Genomic DNA, 18,918 nt, shown 5'->3' on the forward strand with positions numbered 1-18,918 from the left:
TTCTGAGTCATGTGAGTCAATAAACACACATTACAACAAATTAACCATAACAAAAAAAAGACAAAAACTGTAATAACGATTTAACAAAAATTCTTTGGAAACAGCATTATTGCTCTGGTAAAGAAACCATGACGTACACAAAATTAGGCAAGGAGAGGAGGACACAGAAGAAGGCTGCAAAAAGTCTTTGATACATTCACCACAAGGCTTATGTGACTGTGGAATTGTGTTTCTATGCTCTTATATGTTCTCATGTGTATTCATACACATCCACATACACGTGCATTCATGTGCCTGGTTTTTCCGAGCACTGTTTGGATACAGTATTTGCTAGAGTTTCCCTAATGAGTTAATTCATCCAGCCGAACTCAGTGGAATTATGAATGTTTACTCTGATAAAATAATGCTGAAATTGTTAAATTAAAACTTGTTGCATCAAAGTTTTGACACACAAAGTCAAAAGGAAATACCACTCTCCAAGTCACACTTTTTTCACAATATATGTGTTATCATAATATATTATACTCTACTTAAACTCTATGTACATTATTAAACGCAGTCTATTTCTACTGTATTCCAAGCTTTACATGTGAAAGATCAGCATGGCACCAGAGTGCAGAAGTTGGTTTAAGTGTAGTGCCGAGGCTGGGGACAACGTTATGTTGTCTTGTCTCCACTGTAGAAGTGGTTTAATAAGTGTACAGTTTATAACTCCTCTCTGAATTCACCATGTTTTTAAGCAAAAGGAGACCAAAGAATGGTGTCTTGACTGTAGTGTTTTTTTTTTTTTAAATTAGGAAGGTATAGGTATTTCGATTACTTTAATATGTTAAGTTTAAAATAATATTGCAACTGGCAGATAAAATCATTAAAACTTTGCAAAACTCTAAGATGGCAAAGTACTGAATGTTTCTTCCTCTAAACAAAACCCACTAGGGGGCAATGTTTTCTTTTTTTTCCATAACACACGTCCAGGTACTTCTCCTCCAGATGTGAAGCACTAGTTCAGGTCTTTCACTGATAGGTAAAAAAGTGATGCCAAAGCAAGGCTTAAAAGGCTCAGGTGTAGTTTAAATGTGCATCCTGTATAAACACAATAACCCAATCTATTTTTGCAGGAGTTGCTAACACACTACCCCATGTGTAGTGTACAAATTTCCTTCTGGGAGTCAGTTCATCACTTATCTTTTTACCTAAGGGAAAAAAGGGGTCTTCAAGCTCTTGAGGCCTCCAGCAGAGCCAGGGAGGAGGGTGAGTGGGTGGCAGACTGGGGCTGGCCTCAGGTCTCCCAGCCTGGGTGCTCGCTGCGTTCCAGGGATTGGGACTTGATTTTATGTGGGGAAGATGGACTTGGTGGGCTGCTTAGGTTGGAGCTGTTGGAGGCTGTTGAGTGTCGTGGTGAATCAGAGTCCTGAAGGTTTGAAAAACAAAGAATATATAAATATATGTATTTTTTTAGGGGGGGGGGTTATTTCACACCATTTTACTTGCTAGCACACTGAAAAGTCTATATATATATATATATATATATATATATATAAAGAGAGACCAGTCACACTATAACAACAATAATTTAGCATTACAGCAGAGGGACACTAGGATCTGGCTCAGTATCTGGTGCTGTTGGCTTCACAGAGGCAGAACACTAAAGTCAACATCAGTGTCAGCTCCGTCTGCTGCCTATGACTACACACATGGCTGAACACAGCACATTCTTGCAGAGAGCTTCTAAGGAACCTGGGGAATGCTCTGAACTAGAGATCTTCATAGGTATGATACAGACCCAAACTGAAAGAGGCTTTAATTACTTAAGGTAAGTTTCTCTGTGATGGCTTACAGCCAAACAAGAGTGCAGGTGACCCACTGAAAGGAATCTGCATTACTTAACATGCATCCAACCACCCATCCGCCCACTCACCCACCGCTGTCGCTGAATTTATCCATTTTATTCAAACAGCCAAACTGAATTTTTGAACCCTAATGAGTTGATCTTCAGGTTTTCAGGTCTAAACAAACCCATGAAGAGCTCTTCTGTGAGCACAGGGCATCACTAATCTAGTTGCTCCCTGTGAGGCAGGTTGGATGGACATATGAGGTGTAGCTGGGAAATGTTGTGCTGCTGGTTGTTACCTTTATCTTACTAATCAGAGTCCTTAAAGCCCTTTTCACATCAGGGGTCTTGCCTGTGGGCGAAACTGCCTGCCACTACAGAAAGTCACATATCGGCCACATATCATAATGGAGTCCACACACCATGCGGCAGAACAGGATGCAGAGTGTGTGTCTATGTTTTTTTTGCTAATAGAACAGCTCTCATTCTTTGGCATGGTGCCACATCACATCACTCATTACGTGCAAGTAGCGTGGGAAAGAAAGGGAAGGAGCTTTTGTAAAAAAAAAGTGAGTTTTGAGTGTGAAATGGATGCTTTGGCCTATCTATCTATGTATAACAGGGATGGTTTCAAACCAATACTGTGCTTTAAAGCAAATATTTATCTAGCTGTGAACTAATCCAGCATAATAACTCCACTGAAACAAGTAATGCATTGAATTTACTTGATTCAAATGCAAACATAATTCCATGAATTACATGAATTAAATGTATTACATCAACAGAAGTTTGTCTTTCAGTTTATATGCTTTTGGCAAAAACTGTGTTGATATATATATATATATATATATTACATATATATATATTACACACATACATATATATATATATATATATATATATATATAATTCTTTTTTCATTTGGAAATGGAAATTACGTACAGTTAAATCAAGCAAATTTAATCCCTAATTTTTGCCAGTGTAACCTAATACTGCTGCCAAGTGCAAATTAGAATCAAGCAGAGAACTCCAGGGGTAGAAAATTTTACCTGTCAACAGCTTTCTGAAAGTCAAGTTTAAGAGATTCCATAGACAAATGCATAAAAAATGCACTACTCATACAAATCATGAAGTCTCTTCTGTAACACACTGAGAATGATGCATTTTGTTTGACAGTTTAGCAATCATTAAAACCAGCATCTACGAAATGTCAAAACCACACACGTCTGTTCCAGACTTCCCCCCTACTGCATCATTACGTACCTCTCTGTCAAACTGGGAGAGGGGGGCGTCACCCCCGCAGTCCACACCCCCACCAGATGAGAGTGAGCCCTCAGAGGGTGAGGTCATCGTCTGTCGCTTTGTGGAGCCATAACTTCCACTAGAAAACTCTCGCCTCAGAGCACTGCCATTCTGAGAAGATGAACCTACAAGGGAAAGAAACCATTAAAAGGGGATTCTTTTAAGACTTTCAACTCAAATAAATAAATAAATAGGCCTGAGTAAAACTCATGTTTCTCCACTGGCTCCTGGCACCATCTATTTGCATACTGGATATGTCTTTTGTACTTGTTTTACTCTGCCTCTGTGTGATGTCCTCCAGTCTGACCTACCTTCCCTCATGTGCGCATCTCTCTTCTATTCTTTTGTTAAATGTATAGCCTTATTTAGTTAGCCATAGGGGCAAATTGTAATACGATAATTATATTGCTTTTATTTACTTTCAGTAGCTGAACATAGACATAATATATAAACACATAATATATACTTTTAATTAATTTCTTATTTGGGTTTTCTCTGTTCAAAATGCACTGTCCATGATTGTTGAGTTAATTTAAAGAGCTGTTTTATAAGGGTTGTGAAACTTATTATTATTTTCAGGAAACGCCTCATATTATTTCTCATATGGCTCTGGGAAGCTTTCTCTTGCCCTCCCCTACTGAAGCTTCTGCACTTACGTGTGCCGAGGCCACTGCTGGCACTCATTGAGCGTCCAGGCTCAGGTCTGGCCTTGCTGATGGAGGGAATGCTGACAGAGCCACCCAGTACTCCACGGCTCTCCTGAGGACGCACATTCTGCACAGCACAAGAGCATTTGATATAAAAGAGGTCAGTGCATAGAAAAGTGACTTGAAATGCATTTCTGAGGCCAAAAAAAACAAAAACAAAACAATTCAGCACACTATCATGACTTAATAGTTCTAATACCTCTGTTGAGCTGCATTCTGAAAGTCGGCATGCTTTACAACACTTGTTCAAACTTGAATTTATTCAATCTACTTAATTTTAACTTAACAGTTGTTTTTTTTAATTCATTATTTTATTTTTCAAAATGTTAACTATAATGGCATGTGCACACTTCTTAAAAATTGTATTATTATTATTTTTTTTAAGATTAAAATTCTATACTGCTACAGACTACTGCCATGAGTATCCACTTTCACTTTCAAATCGTCATGATGTGGTCAAGAAATCAAAGAATAATCCAACAACCTATGAAGCACCTGTAATAATAAGAAAGATGAATGACTGTATAGTATGGAATGAGGTAAAGAGTTACAGTTTTTAGGGAGGTTCAAGCAAAAGGAACATGGGTCAGCCACACTGTCTATGATAAATGATGTATGTGAAGGATCCTGGTCCTACCAGAGAGCAGATGGAGGCAGGGGTCCCTGGGGCAGAGCTTAGAGATGGGGAATGGGAAGAGAGAGGGGAGTCCTGGGACAGGAAGTTGTCGGCAGAGGTGACAGTCATGTGATAGACATGCTCAAAGCTGGTAGGGGCGGAGATGAGGCGCAGGTGGGGAGAGGGAAGAGGAGACCCTGGCTATAGCATAAGATTGAGGAGAGCATGGCAGTCAAAGAGAGAGTGAGATGGTGGAACAGAAAGGGAGATGGAAAAAAGCCATCCTCATCTGTACTGAGGAGTGATGTACGGCAGATTCATCAGAAATGGAACAGTGGGGGGAAGGAAGAGTGATTCCCAGCATGCAATATTTAAATCATGAAAGTCAGACATGACACCAAAATAAAGAGAGATGCAGGTAAGGAGAAATGTAACTGCAATGCTTCGCTGGTCTTACCATTGGTAAATCTTTAAGTATTTGGATCCCATCTCCTGGGCCCATATGAACGACATGATTGAAGTTAATTGGATTTGAGATCAATTTATTTCTCATCTCAGGATCTCTAAGCATCTCTCTGAAAGCACAAAGTGACAAAAAATGACATAATATTACACATTGGTCAGTGAATTGTACATGGCGCTGCAGTAAACCTTGGAGTTGTCTATTAGATCAGTTAAGTTTTATCACCTCCGCTGCTGCAGCCTCTCCTCCTCTGGCACTCTGAAAGAAAAGCGCCGTTTGCTTGTCATACTGCGTACCATCTGCTTCCTGCTGTTATCAGATGTCTCTGGAACCACCAGCTCATCTCCCTCTGCAACAGATGACATTATCAGTACAGACTTACTATTACAACAATCTAATTAGTGGATTAGCAAGAACTACGCCATTATCTTATACTCAATAAGCTACTTCCGCTCCTCATAGCTTGGATAAGGAAGGGATAATATGCTCTAAATTTATCTTCATTTCTGTCATAGGAATAGTGTGCATCATCATGTATGGAAATACACTGACCAGCCAGTTCATTAAGTACAGCTACCTTTTTCTACAATCATTGTACATTCTATCAGCTCCACTTACCATAGAGGTGCACTCTGTAGTTTTACAATTACAGACTATAGTTCATCTGTTTCTCTGCATAATTTGTTAACCCCTTTCTTCAATGGTCAGAACCTCCACAGGCCCACCACAGAGCAAGTATTATTTGAGTTTGAGATCATTCTTAGCACTGCAGTGGCTCTGACAGTGGTGGCATGTTAATGTGTGTTGCACTTGTATGAGTGGATCAGACGCAACAGTGCTAATGGAGCACTCACTGTCGACTCTATTAGACACATCTACCTGGTTGGTCCACCTTGTAAATGTAAAGTCAGCAATAATCTGTTACTGCACAGTCAGTTATCCTCTAGTCCTTCAGAGCATACCACCCAAAGGACGCTGTTGGCTGGATATTTTTGGTTGGTGGACTATACTCAGTCCAGCAGTGTCACTGAGGTGTTTAAAACTGCAGCAGCACTGCTGTGTTTGATCCACTTGTACCAGCGCAACACACTAACGCCACCACCAGGCCAGTGTCGCTGCAGTGCTGAGAATGACCCACTACCCAAATGTGTGGTGGTCCTATGGTGGTCCTGACTACTGATGAACAGGGTGAAAGGGGAATAAAAAATTATGCCGAGAATCGGATGAACTACAGTCTGTTATCGTAGTACTACAAAGTGCACCTATAGTGGAGCTAATAAAATGTACAGTAAGTGCAGAAATGTTAGTAGTATATTAATCACATTTAATTGCTATAATACAACAGTAATTCTTGCATTAAATTTAGCTAGCGATCTTACCAGCTGTCTTATTTTTGAAGTAGATGAGTCGCACTGTCTCAAGCCCCAGTAGGTTCAAAGAGCCGTCTATATTTAGAGGGTGAACCTAAAATCACAGAACACAACCAGTGCATTACAGAGTACACAATGAGGTATTATTTAGGTGTATTATGTAGCCTGCACTCTGTTTTTTCCCCCCAGCCTTTTTTGATGCTCAAATATGTGTACCGACTAATTTGATCACATGGCTAAGACTTGTTCAGTCCTAAGTTGTGCAACATACATGTGCTAAACATCTACCTTTTTGAGAGGAATGGTCTGAATCCACTCCATATTGTTCACGTCAAAAACATCCACAGCATTCTCACTGTATACCGACAAGTAAGGTGCATTATAACCTGTAGAAAGCAAAACAAAACAAAAAAAGAAATCTTTGTCAACATCTTGAACACCTCCAATAATGGTAAGTTGAACTGCTGAGAGTTTGTCATGGTATCAGTGTACACAGCACTTACAACAGGCAGTTGGCACAGCTGGCCACATGAGCTCCTGCTGGCGTGAGCGCCTGCCTTGGCAGTCCACGTAAACTCCAATACTGCTGAAGCACAAGAGAAGCTCTTTAGTGGAGATTTCCACAGCGCACAGTGCATCCAGGCTCAGTTGCCCAATGAAAGCCAGAGTGTGATCCTCTGGATGGAGTAGGTTTGTGGGGGGTCCGTCCCCCTGCAAGTTGTAGCGCAGGAAGCCAGCCTGGTAACCTACACACAGCTTGTCCCCCTGCAGAGCCATCCATTGCACCACACCAGACACCTGGAGCTCCCTTAACTTCCTGTGCCGCACCTTACTCTTGTTAAGCTCATAGCAGATGACCTGTCTTTTCATGGCCACACACAGGCAGGTGAAAGCTCCGTGTCTCATTGTGCCGGAAACTAGGGTCTGGCAGCCCTTAGTCTCAGGGAGCTTGTAGAAGTCTGTGTCACGGTCGTCCAGGGCCGCCATGGGGAAGAGACGCACATGACGATTACGGCCAGAGATGACAGCAAGCAACTGCTCAGCAGGGATCAGCTCAATGTGGTGGACCTTTTTATTATCCCCAACCTTGATGATCTCTGTAAGAGAAAGCAGATGAAATTCATAACTGCAGTAAAGAGGGGACAAAGCACAGTCCATCACAGCCTCAGTTATGCTATGTTAACAACTGACACAATGCTTACCATCTTTGGTGACATGGATAACATACAGCCCCTCCTCATTGCCCAGGGCTATCCTTTCATGATCTGTAAAGAATGACATCAGAGGAACGTAGGCGAAATTCATTCAAACAAACAAACAAATAGCTAGCCAAGTGTTGGTTTTGTCTAGTTAGAATTAACTGGAGATGAAGTATCAACAAAAACACTGAAAAATGTCTCTATACATGAGCTTTATGAGAAACAAGTGTCAGCGTGTCCTAACTAAAGCAATACCTATTATAGCAGCAGACTGAGTGGTTTTGATGAGAGGCAGGGTGCTGTCGTAAGCTTCTTTAGGTACGTAGACAAAGCGCTCCTTCAGCTTGTTCTTCTTTAGGAGACGATGCAGCTCATTCAGCACGCCCACCCACTTATTCTTCTCTTGATCACTATCAGCTAGGACCAGGATGGAGCACTTCTTACTGCCGGAGGCAGACAGCTGAGATGCCGTGACCTGCAGCACAGAAACTGCATCACAACTGAGCAACCAAACAAGGCGAAGATAACATTCTCAAATGCATACATAGTATGAAAATCCAGAAACAGAGGCTCTAGCAGTAACACACTTTCTGGATTAATTAAAAACAGGCCAAGCTCAAGCATAGCATAATTAAACCCACCCTGAATATACAAGGAATGTCCTTCCTACTGGCATGAATGACATCAGATGCCAATACTGAGCTGACTGAGAAATCTTCATCCCTACAGCAAAGAGAGAACAACTCTCAGGACAAAATAAAAGCACCAGGGAGCAGTAAAGGTAGATCAGACAGATGACTGACCTCATGTCGATGACCTGGCTGACGACTACACTGGGTTGAGCAGCCTTGCCCTCTGCCAGGTCATAAAGGAAGAGCTTAAAGTCACAAACAACAGCAAGGGCCTTCTGCCAGCCCTTCTTCACCCCTGCTGGTTTTGGCACCTGAGAGGCAGTTACAGGATTTCACACTGTTGAAACTGAGTTGTTGCACTAATTAACTCTATGAGCAAAAGTAAAGACAAAGACAATATTTTGGAGCAGAGGTCCTTACTCTGACTTGTCCCTCATAAACTGTGCCAATGCCTTTTTGGGGGTCAATACCCAGAGGCCCTTTCATTTGGTCTTGCGGGATAGGGCACACTGCAGGGGCTTTGTCCGCACATGTCACATGACAGGAGAAATTACAGACTGCAAGAAAAGAAAGAGAAGTAAGAGTAAGAGTAGGGAGTAGCCCTAATACAACCATAAACATCTTCTACAGTCCAGGAGCTAGGTTCTCAAAGCTTCTTGAGGGTTACTAACAACAGCTGTCCTCACTGTCTTATGATCCCCTTAACCTAGGAACACTTTGTGAATGGCTAGCAACCATCCTCGTTTTGTGTCATTCTCAAAAGACAGATTGTCATCTGACTGTAGATACATTAGCAGTATGCATACAGCCAACAGGAAAAGAGTGAGGAAGCCCATCTGCATGGCACGTCATTACCCACAGCCTAGTGTAAACAATAATGGGAACCATTAATTCTACATTATTGTTTTTTCATAAATGCAGTTTGATTATTTTTTTGGAAAATATGACAAGAAAGGAAAATATTGTGAGAAATTCTGTAGGATGCAGTTAAATCACACTGATCAGACAAGTATAATGGATGAGTTTTATTTTGTTATTGTTTATTTTAAATTGTATTTCACTGATATATAATCTGTTACTTTACTGTTACTGGAATCACAGTTGTCTGGGCTTTGTTAACTGCCCACTTTAAAAAGTGATCTAATTACAATTTCTTCCTCCTTCTCTTCTTACTGCTATTAGACAAATTTAACGTCATTGTAGGCTAAATTCAAGTGTTGCTCTCTACAGTTTTTATGGCGTTTCAGTTGATGCCAATGCAGTTTACAATGAGTGAGAGTGTTCTCTTCACACCGCTCTGTTGAGAGATTATGAATATTTTGTGTTTTCATGGGAGAAGTGCTCAGAGGTGGTCTTAAATTTTACTACAACCCCAAAGACAGATGTGATTAATGATATGATATGACATGAAATGTTTTAACAATCACTGCAGCAACCAGTTATGATCGAGGCCTTAAAGATATGAAGGTCATAGTGGGTTACGACTGTCTTGGTGATTTTCAAAAACAAAGCCCCAGCTCCACTGGTTACAGCATCCCTCACCTTCGCATGTACAGCCCTGTCGGATGAGTCCCACCATTAGAGAGGTACATTGGTTACACTTGGTGGGAGCGTTGAAAGACTTCACCACAAACTGATGAGCTTTTGGCTGCACAGAAATAGTTCAAAGAAAAATCAGCAGTTAAACGAAATGCAATTCACATGATAAGTTCTATTTTTGTCATTCAGACAACTTTGACCACCTTTTTCATTACTGATAAGATGCAGATTACCACTCCATACCTTAGGTGTGGCAAGGCCAGTGCTACTGTATCCTCCAGAACGCATGGTAGGTGTCTGTGCACCTCTCTGTGGATGATCCACAACCTGAAACAGAAAAGCAAGTTCTTAACTTAAAACACAATGATTATAATGGCATATACCATACAAATGTGTCACAGCAGATTTAGAGGATACCTCAAGAGGCTCCATGTCACTGGTGGTGGAAGGAGATCGAGAGCGGGACATGAGCTGGGACTTGCGGTCCTCATCCCTTGATGGTGTGTTGGACAGACTAAAGTTATCAATGGAGTCAATCTAGAGGTGCAGGGAAGAGGAACAAGATCAGACAAACAGGACACTAACCTTAAAGGTATCACACTTAAGACTTTCCCAGGATTTAAATGTTGTATTCTGTTTTAAAAAAAAATCTGCAGTAAGTATTGCACAAAATAAGTATTGTACAAAGCTATTTGAAATGTACTGCTGCTGCTCCTGTTTTTCTACAAATGAATGTGTTACATACACACAGGCCCTAAAGAAAGTCTAAACTAGCTCCTCAACAATGACAAAAACCTTTCTTGTATTACTGATAACGATGAGCTCTAAAATCCTAGGCAAATCTTATTTATTGCACTATTAACTCAGTAAGTGGCCAAACACTTCACACATTCAGAGCTAACGCATGCTTATACAGTGGACATTCAAAACGAGCACTGTATAACAAAGTCATGTGAATGCATACCAGTTATCAAATAACAGTAGAAATTAGCATTCTTAGGTCTGACAAGTTAAAGCCACAATCATTGATTTAAGAACACTAAAGATAAAAGTGATATGGAAATAAAGTGTATGGTTAGGAGCATGTTGCCCTCATCAATCACAACGTTTGGAAGTTAGGAACAATTAACATAACCACAACAGCATATGTATATTTAGAAAAATAAAAGGATAAAATAAAAGGAGTAAATACACACCAATTCGAATAAAATGAAAACAGCTTGAGAAATAAATGATTGTGTCTTTAAATGTCACAATGGACTTTCACTACAACATGAATGCAAAAAAACAAACAACAAAAAAACAAAAACTTCAAATGATGAATTGATCGAAAATTGCTTACAGATCAAGTCTAAAACCTGATCATATTATAATCATATGAAATGGTTACTTCTTTACACATGCAGCACCGAGACAAGCCTCAACTGCCCAAATTAGGGCACAATCAGCTACAAAGTTCTTATGATAAAATGAGAAGATTTGACAGTACCAAGAAAATGTGTGTTATGTACAATGAACCCCAGCTCACTGACAGGCACAGCAATGTGCATAAAAAAGAACTGATGTGGATAATTACTGATGAATGGGCAGTATATACACCCAACACTGTGATCCACAGGGTTGTTACGATAATGCAAGTCCAGTGCCATGCAAAAAGAGGATGCAGAGACATGCATCAAGGCCACACAATGCACCAAGATATCACACTGCCAATGGGAATACACCAGAGAGAATGTAAAGAGGACATTAACTTCACCCAATACACCACCAATGAAAAAGGGGAGCTTACACGTCTGCCTTTGCTGGCTGGGCCACAGGCAGGGGATCGCTTCAGTACAAACAAAAACAAATATGGAGAGTATACATCACAAATACAGGGAGGGACTACAGACAACATAAAATCTGCACTGCAACTACATGTCTAAAACCAGTTAAAAATAAGTTTGTTGGCTGTTGAACAGTTATAAAGGCAGGAACCAGATCAAAATCCAAAAACGGGGGTAAACAGCAGAAGCACTCAGAAAATCCTGCAAGAGCAACATTAAGATGGAAGAGTTTAAAAATAAAAGTTAACAGTTAAGTAGCCCAACCATTTCTCAGTACTCACATCAAACTGATCTAGGGCAGAAGTCGGAGCATTGAGGAATGCAAGGAAGGAGTTCTGCGAATCTTGGTGCTTGACGCCTGTAACACAAAGAACTTGGCTTCATATAAAACAAACAAAAATGTTCTAGGTCCGAACAATATGGTCAGAGAGGCTGGAAGTCAGCCAGTGATAAGAGGGTGGTTGAGTTTACCCTTAGACATCCGCAGATCGTCCGTTTCTCGTTTCAGTCTCTCAATCTCTACCTGCAGTTCCTGGTTCTTCTTCTCAGATTCCTGGAGTTTGCTGAGGGAGAGCAAACAATCATTCAAAGGCAATGAAAGCTGTCTATGACTGCAGAACTTAGAATCTCTTACAATACAATAATACTTAAGCAACAAAACTGCACACTTCTTTCGTGCTTCCAACTGGATTCCTAAATGCCTAAACAAGCAAAGAAGCCAAAAGAAGTGATTACAAAATCTTGAAACTGGTCCTTACCATTCTGTGGCCATGTTGGCAGCCTTGACTTTGTTGAGTTCATCTTGAATGGTTTGCTTTGCTCGGATTTCTGCATCCAGAGCAGACTGCAGCTCTAGACGGGCAGACATGTCCAGCTTAGCCAAGCGTCGCATCTTCCATGGCATGTCCTACCACAAGCACAGGAACGTGGTTAATACATGCTGTCACTACGCTTGCAAAAACCTCACAGGTCCTGCAGTTCTTGAAAAAAGAAAAAAGAAGTGGCTCAGAATTCTTTTATTAAAATTGAATCCAGGATCCTACCGTAGATCGGGCTCCAAGACTTGTGTTCCTCAGGCCCTCCAGCTCCTCAGTCATCTTAGTGGCCAGAGCCTGGAGGTAGCCCCGTGCATCCTTCTCATCGCTCACCCTGCAGACCATGGTTTCAAAACTGCATTACCATTCATTACCACTAGATGACATTATGAAAGCATACTGCCTGATTTAGCAGGAAAAAGTATTCAACTGCCAAAGACTACTTTCCAAAGAGCTTTAGTGTACCAATCTTTGTGTCACTCACCACTGGATGATCTCTGTGATTTGGGCCTCCCAGTGGGCCACACTCTCTTTCTTATCAGCCAGCTCTCTCATTTCCTCCTCAAGCTGCTTGTGACTATAGCTCAGCTTTTCATACGAAGTTGTCAACTATACAGGCACATACACAAATGAAAAAGATACTTTAAATGTCTTCAGTAACAATCATACCTCTAAATACAAATGGCAACATCAGTAATGTAAGGTATTTTTTTTACACAGGGTACATAGCTTCAAGGGCTACAAACAGTTCATTAAGAGCACTGACTGCTTTGAGTCAGCAAAACTTGGTGACCTCAGTAAGAAATGGCTCGATACTGTTAGAACCTCAGGGATGTGGATATGGTCTACAGGCGCAATAAAGTAAACTTCAGCAGTGGCCCAAAGACAGCAAGCCCAGCAGAACTGCATTAACCACAGGGGAAGTGCATGACCTCGCAGACTATAAAGCAGAAGATACTTCACTAAGAAACAAGGAAATAAAGGACACAGTCACATACTCTCAGACTCAGGGATGCAAGAACACACATCTGGGAGAGGTAGTGACTGCCAACATCAGCCTGCTTTCTATTACCTTTATGTAAGAGATTCATAAATCTTGTTTAAGCGCTCATGTGGACTGCTAGTCCTCATTTAGCACAACAGTACCTTGTCAGTTTGAGTCCCTGAACACAATAAATAATCCAGAAATAACACAACCAGTTCAGAGAAGTAATCATCCTTAAGAGGATAATCAAATGCTAGAGAGACAGAGAGAGAAAAGAGGGGAAGGAACCACCGTAATGTGCTACGCTCACTAAGGAAGGTGAGCGTAGTACCTTACAAAGCCTCTGTGTCACAGATACTCCGAGCAGGCACTCCCCTAAACCCCTGATCTCTGCCAGCCGTACTCTCATTCATAAACATGAGTCTGTGGAGTCACGGTTCGGCCTATCTGCTGTAAACACGTCTGTTAGCTGGCCGCAACGACTTAGGAATTCAGAGGATTCTGTGTTTACCTCAAGGGCTAGTGAGGTTTTCCACCACACTGTGATTATGACAAATTATTCCAAACATTTCATGTTTTAAGTGCACTCTGACAGACGCTCTGAACCCCTGCAGCGGTTTTGAACAGAGGCGCATGTTTTTTTCAAATTCCAATGTTTCTTAGCATATTCACTGTGCTTACACAAGCTGAAGCTACTGACTGAATTCCCAAGAACATGCTGGCAGGCACACATCTTTCAAAGCAACGAAAGACTTCAGAGAAGGCTGCTGTTTCTGTTTTTCTCAATCAAGAGCTACACTACAGCATTTCTCTAAGGGCTCCGAAAAGGTTGTATGGACAGCCTTTTTGTGTTTTATAAAACCATACAATCTCATTTGAAACATTATGTCAAAACTTCTACAGGAGAAGATTTTGTTGGTTTCCTTTTCTTCCAAAGTCGACAGAACCTTGTCCAAGAACTTTTCCCTTCTTTTGTGAGTGTATAAGGCCATGCCATTTACTTGAGAGTGAAAAAGGCTGTTTGATTTGAGAGACTCACTAAGATGAGCCATGAGAGGATGCAGAAAGGGTGAGGAGGGGGGGTGGCGGTGGTGGTGTAAGAGGACACCATTTATGGGAGCTAATAAGACAGCACACACTGAGCCGACTCTCTTTGATCCACTGCAGCATCAGCCAGGCTTTCAGACGCCAGAGCATTCCGCCAGAGAACGCATACAGGTTATCTGAGAGGATACTGCATCACACATAGTCTCTTTAAAAGCTTTATATGAGTTATTGTAGGTGCTTTGCATGCCTGGAACAATTAGAACAAGAAATGCTCATGTTTGACTCCAATAAAAAGTATCTAGAGTCTGGCTGCCCTCATTAGACTAACACCACTGCCAGTCTATGGACAAATGCCCTTGAACTTGCCCTAGTTCATTATGATCATACCAAAATGGCATGAAGTTCTGAATTTAGACTTGAGTAATAGGACCTTGCAGAAAAGGAGGCAGGCAGGAAGTGGAAAACTGTGTCTCAAAGAGAAAGAAAAAGTGAAAAACCTAAGAAAGAAAGAAAGAAAGAGAAAGAAAAACATAAAAACTCACGTTGTCCAATTCACTGGAGAGTTTCTTGTTCTCCTCGGTCAGTAGGACCCGCTCCCTCTCATACTTCTGCTTGTAGTCTGTCTCAAACTCCTCTCGTTCAGTTTGACTGTGGGGTAAGAGATTGATATGTTTTTTTAAACCTTAAATAAAACAGTCAAGGAAACCTGGCAAACATACCCACAATGACTAATCTATCCCATATTGAACCCATAAATTACTTTTAAACAGATTTTAAAAATCATTTGTATCAAAGGAAAAAAAATCTCCACATAAAGGGTTTTGAGATTAAAGCGGTTGTACCTCTCTCTGCGAGTCTTTTCCAGCTTGTCTTTCAGCATCATGATCTCTTTCTTTAGGGAGACCTGCTGGGCCTCAGCATCCCGGAGCTCCTTCTTCAAGTTCTTCACCTCGCTGGTGTGCTGCAGGTCACGGCGAGAGAGCTCCTCCTCATAGAATACGGTCTTCTTCTCCAGGTCTGCACGCAGCTTACTCAGCTCTTGGTGCTGCTCTGTGGCCCCAGCAGCTGGAGAGCGACCCACCTGCTTTTGCTGCTCCAGTGCACAGTAAGGAGCAGATTACATACCCAGTATTCAGCAGTAAGACTGATGTATTCATATTCAGTTTCTTTACAGATCATGTCCCAGTTTCACTTTGTGTGTGTTTTATCAATGCATGGATCCAACACCATAACAGGAATACAATAAACACAATACAAAACAATGGGCCTCATTCTCCAACTCTTCTTAAGAAGAAATTTCTTCTTAAAATCCACTTATGCAGTTCTCACCAAGATTCTGTCATTTATCAATGTTTTCTGATTTGGGATTAGTTCTTAGGCCAGAACAGAATCTACTCACACTCCAGAGCACAAAGGTGTGAACAGTTCTGCGCTTTAAGAACACGTCACGAATCTGACAGACTTTTTCCTAGGACTTTACTCAAGAACGAATTTAAGAAAAAAAAACTTCGGAAGATATTGGTGAATGAAACTGAATGAAACTGTTACACATGCCAGCTTCAGGGTATATGTTTAACAAGGGTGCGAGTGTTTGTGCTCTGTGGGGGGTGTTTATGTACCTTCATTCTCTCCAGTTCCTCTTCCAGCTGTCTGCTGTATTGTTCACTGCGCTCCCTCAGCTTCTTCTCTTTCTGGGCTTCAGCAGCCCGCTCCTCTGCCTGGGTTTCCGTCTGACGCAGACACGCATAAGCTTTCTTAACAACACATTTCTGACAACTCTGATAAACAATGGTATGACAGTGTGAAAGTCATAGACACATTTCTCCCACCTCTTTTCTTGTCCTTTCCGCTTTACGCACATCAAGCCGAAGGGCCTCCAGCTTATGGTTGACCGCGTCCATCTCCTCCTCCTTATCCCGGAGCTGGCGGGAGAGACGCTGCTTGTGTGAAAGCAGCTCTGTCACCTTCTCACTCATCTCAGAGAACTCCTGCATAGCCAGCCTCCTCTGGCTGTCCGCCTCTTTCAGCTCCTTTGTTTGAGCCTTCTGCCTCTCTGTAGATTCCAACAGCTCCTGCATACACAACAGACCAGTAGGACTCAGAGGCTCATAAAGCCTGTCATCATTTTTGGTAATCATCATAAAACATGGTATACACTCACAGAGACTATACAGGGTGTCTGGTGAAAGTATGCACATGTTAATTATAGTTCAAGAGCACAGACCTAAGAAGGGCCACCTAATATGCCCATTCTGAGTGACATGTTTGTAACCATAAACCTGTACCTTCTGCGTATCGTCTCTCTCCTGCTTCAATGTCTTTATCTGCTTCTCTAGAGAGCGAATGTGCTTGGTGGACTCCTCTAGATCCCTGCGGGCTGCACTGGCCTGTTCCAACTTCTGCTCTAACTGGCCAGAGTCTAAGAATAGAAAAATAAATAAAATTGGCCAAGGACAGCATAAAGAGGCAAAGAAAATGAGAAAAAGAGAAATAGAGAAATATCAGACGATACTGTACATGCACCCCTGCTCTACCATTTTGCAGGGTACATACCATACCAGTGACATAACCAGTGTGGCAGGAAGTTTCAAGTACCTGCAATTTGTTTCCTCAAAGTCTCAATCTCCTCCTTCAGCCCTCGGATCTCAAATTCCCTGTTAGCAGAGACAGGACCATCTCCACTGGAGTACTGCAGAGCTTGCACTGTCTTAGTAGACTCTGAGAAACAGTACAAACATGAGTGAACAAGGGACAACCTCAAAGAAACTTCATTAAAGTAAAACTCTAACTTTCTTGAAAAAGCAGCTCAAAAAGTAGTCACTGCAATCACAAGTAAATGACAGATGAAGATAAGCCGGTAACTGCCCACAGCTATCCATGTGAACTAATGTGCTTAGTTGTGACTGGGAGACAGACCCTGCAGTTTGCGGCTGAGCTCCAGCTTCTCCTGCTCTAGACGGCGGATCCTCCTCTCGTATGCCTCAGTAGCCAGACTCTCCTCCAAACTACGCTGCACACACACGTCCATCTGCACAGGTGCTGTGGACTCACGCAGACACCCACGGTCTGACAGAGAGCTGGAGGAACAGTGATCAGAGGTGAAACTTACAGTCACTGTCAAGTTGTGTCAAGTCACATCGTTTCAGAAGTCTCCTGAATGTCTGATCGACAAGGGCCTCTTCTTTATTTTGGTAAAAAATGACCAAACATAACAAAATTACCACAACACAATCATTACTGCTGCAAACAAATCACTGTCTTCATTTAGAACATTAGATAAAACTATAGTTGTCCAAGTTCCCAGAGGTTGAGGTTGTAAGGCCTGTATGCAGATCTTGTACCTGCAAAGTGAATTAGCATCATGAAGTCAGCAATACAATTACGCTGCTCAAGAAAATGTGTATTTCAGGTATCTTAATACAGATTGTGAATGACTGATAACTGGCCATGTGGAAATCATCAAAACACAGTTTGCAATAAGCATTCTGTCTCACTCCTTCTGACTGCCAGATGTGGAGCTGAAAGAACTCATCTAGAGTACAGCTGCAGGTAGCACTGCTGAGTTCACAGCATGAGGTAAGGCCACATTGACTGTGAACCTGGAGAATGTGCAGTGCCAGCACTGCATGGACAACCGCCAGCACATTGCCCTTTAGTCCCACCCAGTGCAAAGAAATAATCTTGGCAGAGTGACAAGACAGTGACCTCCATTCATACTACAAGATAGATATGCACACCACAGAAAAATGACCTACACCTCAAGTGTGAAGCCTTTGTTTCAACGGAGAAACCCCTTTGCTGTCACTAAAGCAAACAAGCAATTTATGTATCTGATAAAACATACTTAAATGCCACAGCTACAATAATGACCAGAAAGTTATCAATTACCTTTTGTGCCATGGTAGCAACTATAACAAATCAACCACAAGTCAGCAATGTATCACAGCCCGACTAGAGCCAAGGAGTGAAATACAGTACAGGGAGATTCACTCGAAAGAGGCCCTGAATATTCTGTAATAACTCTTGCCAGGATGAAGTAATCTGAATAAAACAATGTGCAATGTGCTCCTCAGTACATGGAGCTTCGAACAAGTCGGGATGCCCCTTCGTCGGAGCAATGGGGTAGGCACCGGACAGCCGTCGCGACGTTTAACCTCTGTTTGCAACTTCCGGGTGCATAACCCCCGTACCCCTTCATGTGTCTGGCAGAAAACAGAGATCACTACATCGCATGTAATGCAATCGATTACACATTCGTCAAGGTATGTAGCATATTTTTTGGTTCAGACTGCTTCATCCTAACGGGAGTTACAAAAGAATATTCAGGGCCTTATGCGAGTGAATCTCCCTGTACAACAATGTATGTGTTAAAGTACACAAGCTATGAAGAAAACCAGCCATAGTGCCACTGTGTGCAGTCAGATTTTGTAGTTAGTGCTACAGTGAAGGTAACCCTCTCAGATAGAGTGTGGGAAAAGCCCAGCACAAGGCACAGGATTCTGCTTCTGAGGAGTGTCTACAATCGAATCTGTCAAAGCTACAGATAAAGCACTGGAGTGGTCACCCACTGGTGTGGAGGGGTCGTC

General features: G+C 41.8%; 1 protein-coding gene across 7 annotated transcripts in view; it reads right to left on the reverse strand.

Annotated features, from left to right (window-relative positions):
* Positions 1 to 732: 732 nt before the first annotated feature.
* Positions 733 to 18,918, reverse strand: part of cdc42bpaa (CDC42 binding protein kinase alpha (DMPK-like) a) — a 53,149-nt gene continuing 34,963 nt past the window's right edge. For 2 of the 7 annotated variants that reach the window (XM_036593770.1, XM_036593768.1), the window contains 30 exons: positions 17,249 to 17,409; positions 16,928 to 17,050; positions 16,618 to 16,751; positions 16,162 to 16,404; positions 15,952 to 16,062; positions 15,175 to 15,422; positions 14,875 to 14,980; positions 12,785 to 12,909; positions 12,529 to 12,634; positions 12,244 to 12,392; positions 11,957 to 12,048; positions 11,767 to 11,843; positions 11,449 to 11,487; positions 10,077 to 10,196; positions 9,903 to 9,986; positions 9,663 to 9,768; positions 8,541 to 8,677; positions 8,292 to 8,431; positions 8,130 to 8,211; positions 7,744 to 7,963; positions 7,492 to 7,554; positions 6,793 to 7,386; positions 6,578 to 6,675; positions 6,299 to 6,383; positions 5,145 to 5,268; positions 4,914 to 5,031; positions 4,478 to 4,657; positions 3,790 to 3,907; positions 3,095 to 3,258; positions 733 to 1,411 (listed from right to left, as the gene is read on the reverse strand). In XM_036593770.1, the coding sequence (XP_036449663.1) occupies positions 1,280 to 1,411; positions 3,095 to 3,258; positions 3,790 to 3,907; positions 4,478 to 4,657; positions 4,914 to 5,031; positions 5,145 to 5,268; positions 6,299 to 6,383; positions 6,578 to 6,675; positions 6,793 to 7,386; positions 7,492 to 7,554; positions 7,744 to 7,963; positions 8,130 to 8,211; positions 8,292 to 8,431; positions 8,541 to 8,677; positions 9,663 to 9,768; positions 9,903 to 9,986; positions 10,077 to 10,196; positions 11,449 to 11,487; positions 11,767 to 11,843; positions 11,957 to 12,048; positions 12,244 to 12,392; positions 12,529 to 12,634; positions 12,785 to 12,909; positions 14,875 to 14,980; positions 15,175 to 15,422; positions 15,952 to 16,062; positions 16,162 to 16,404; positions 16,618 to 16,751; positions 16,928 to 17,050; positions 17,249 to 17,409 (4,279 nt within the window). In that variant the 3' untranslated portion in view covers positions 733 to 1,279. Of the gene's footprint in view, positions 1,412 to 2,130; positions 2,206 to 3,094; positions 3,259 to 3,789; positions 3,908 to 4,477; positions 4,658 to 4,913; positions 5,032 to 5,144; positions 5,269 to 6,298; positions 6,384 to 6,577; positions 6,676 to 6,792; positions 7,387 to 7,491; positions 7,555 to 7,743; positions 7,964 to 8,129; positions 8,212 to 8,291; positions 8,432 to 8,540; positions 8,678 to 9,662; positions 9,769 to 9,902; positions 9,987 to 10,076; positions 10,197 to 11,448; positions 11,488 to 11,766; positions 11,844 to 11,956; positions 12,049 to 12,243; positions 12,393 to 12,528; positions 12,635 to 12,784; positions 12,910 to 14,874; positions 14,981 to 15,174; positions 15,423 to 15,951; positions 16,063 to 16,161; positions 16,405 to 16,617; positions 16,752 to 16,927; positions 17,051 to 17,248; positions 17,410 to 18,918 lie in introns of all 7 variants that reach the window. The other 5 variants (XM_036593772.1, XM_036593771.1, XM_036593773.1 and 2 more) reach the window with 4 other exon arrangements.

This window comes from Colossoma macropomum, unplaced genomic scaffold (assembly GCF_904425465.1).
Source record: "Colossoma macropomum unplaced genomic scaffold, Colossoma_macropomum, whole genome shotgun sequence".
NCBI lineage: Eukaryota > Metazoa > Chordata > Actinopteri > Characiformes > Serrasalmidae > Colossoma > Colossoma macropomum.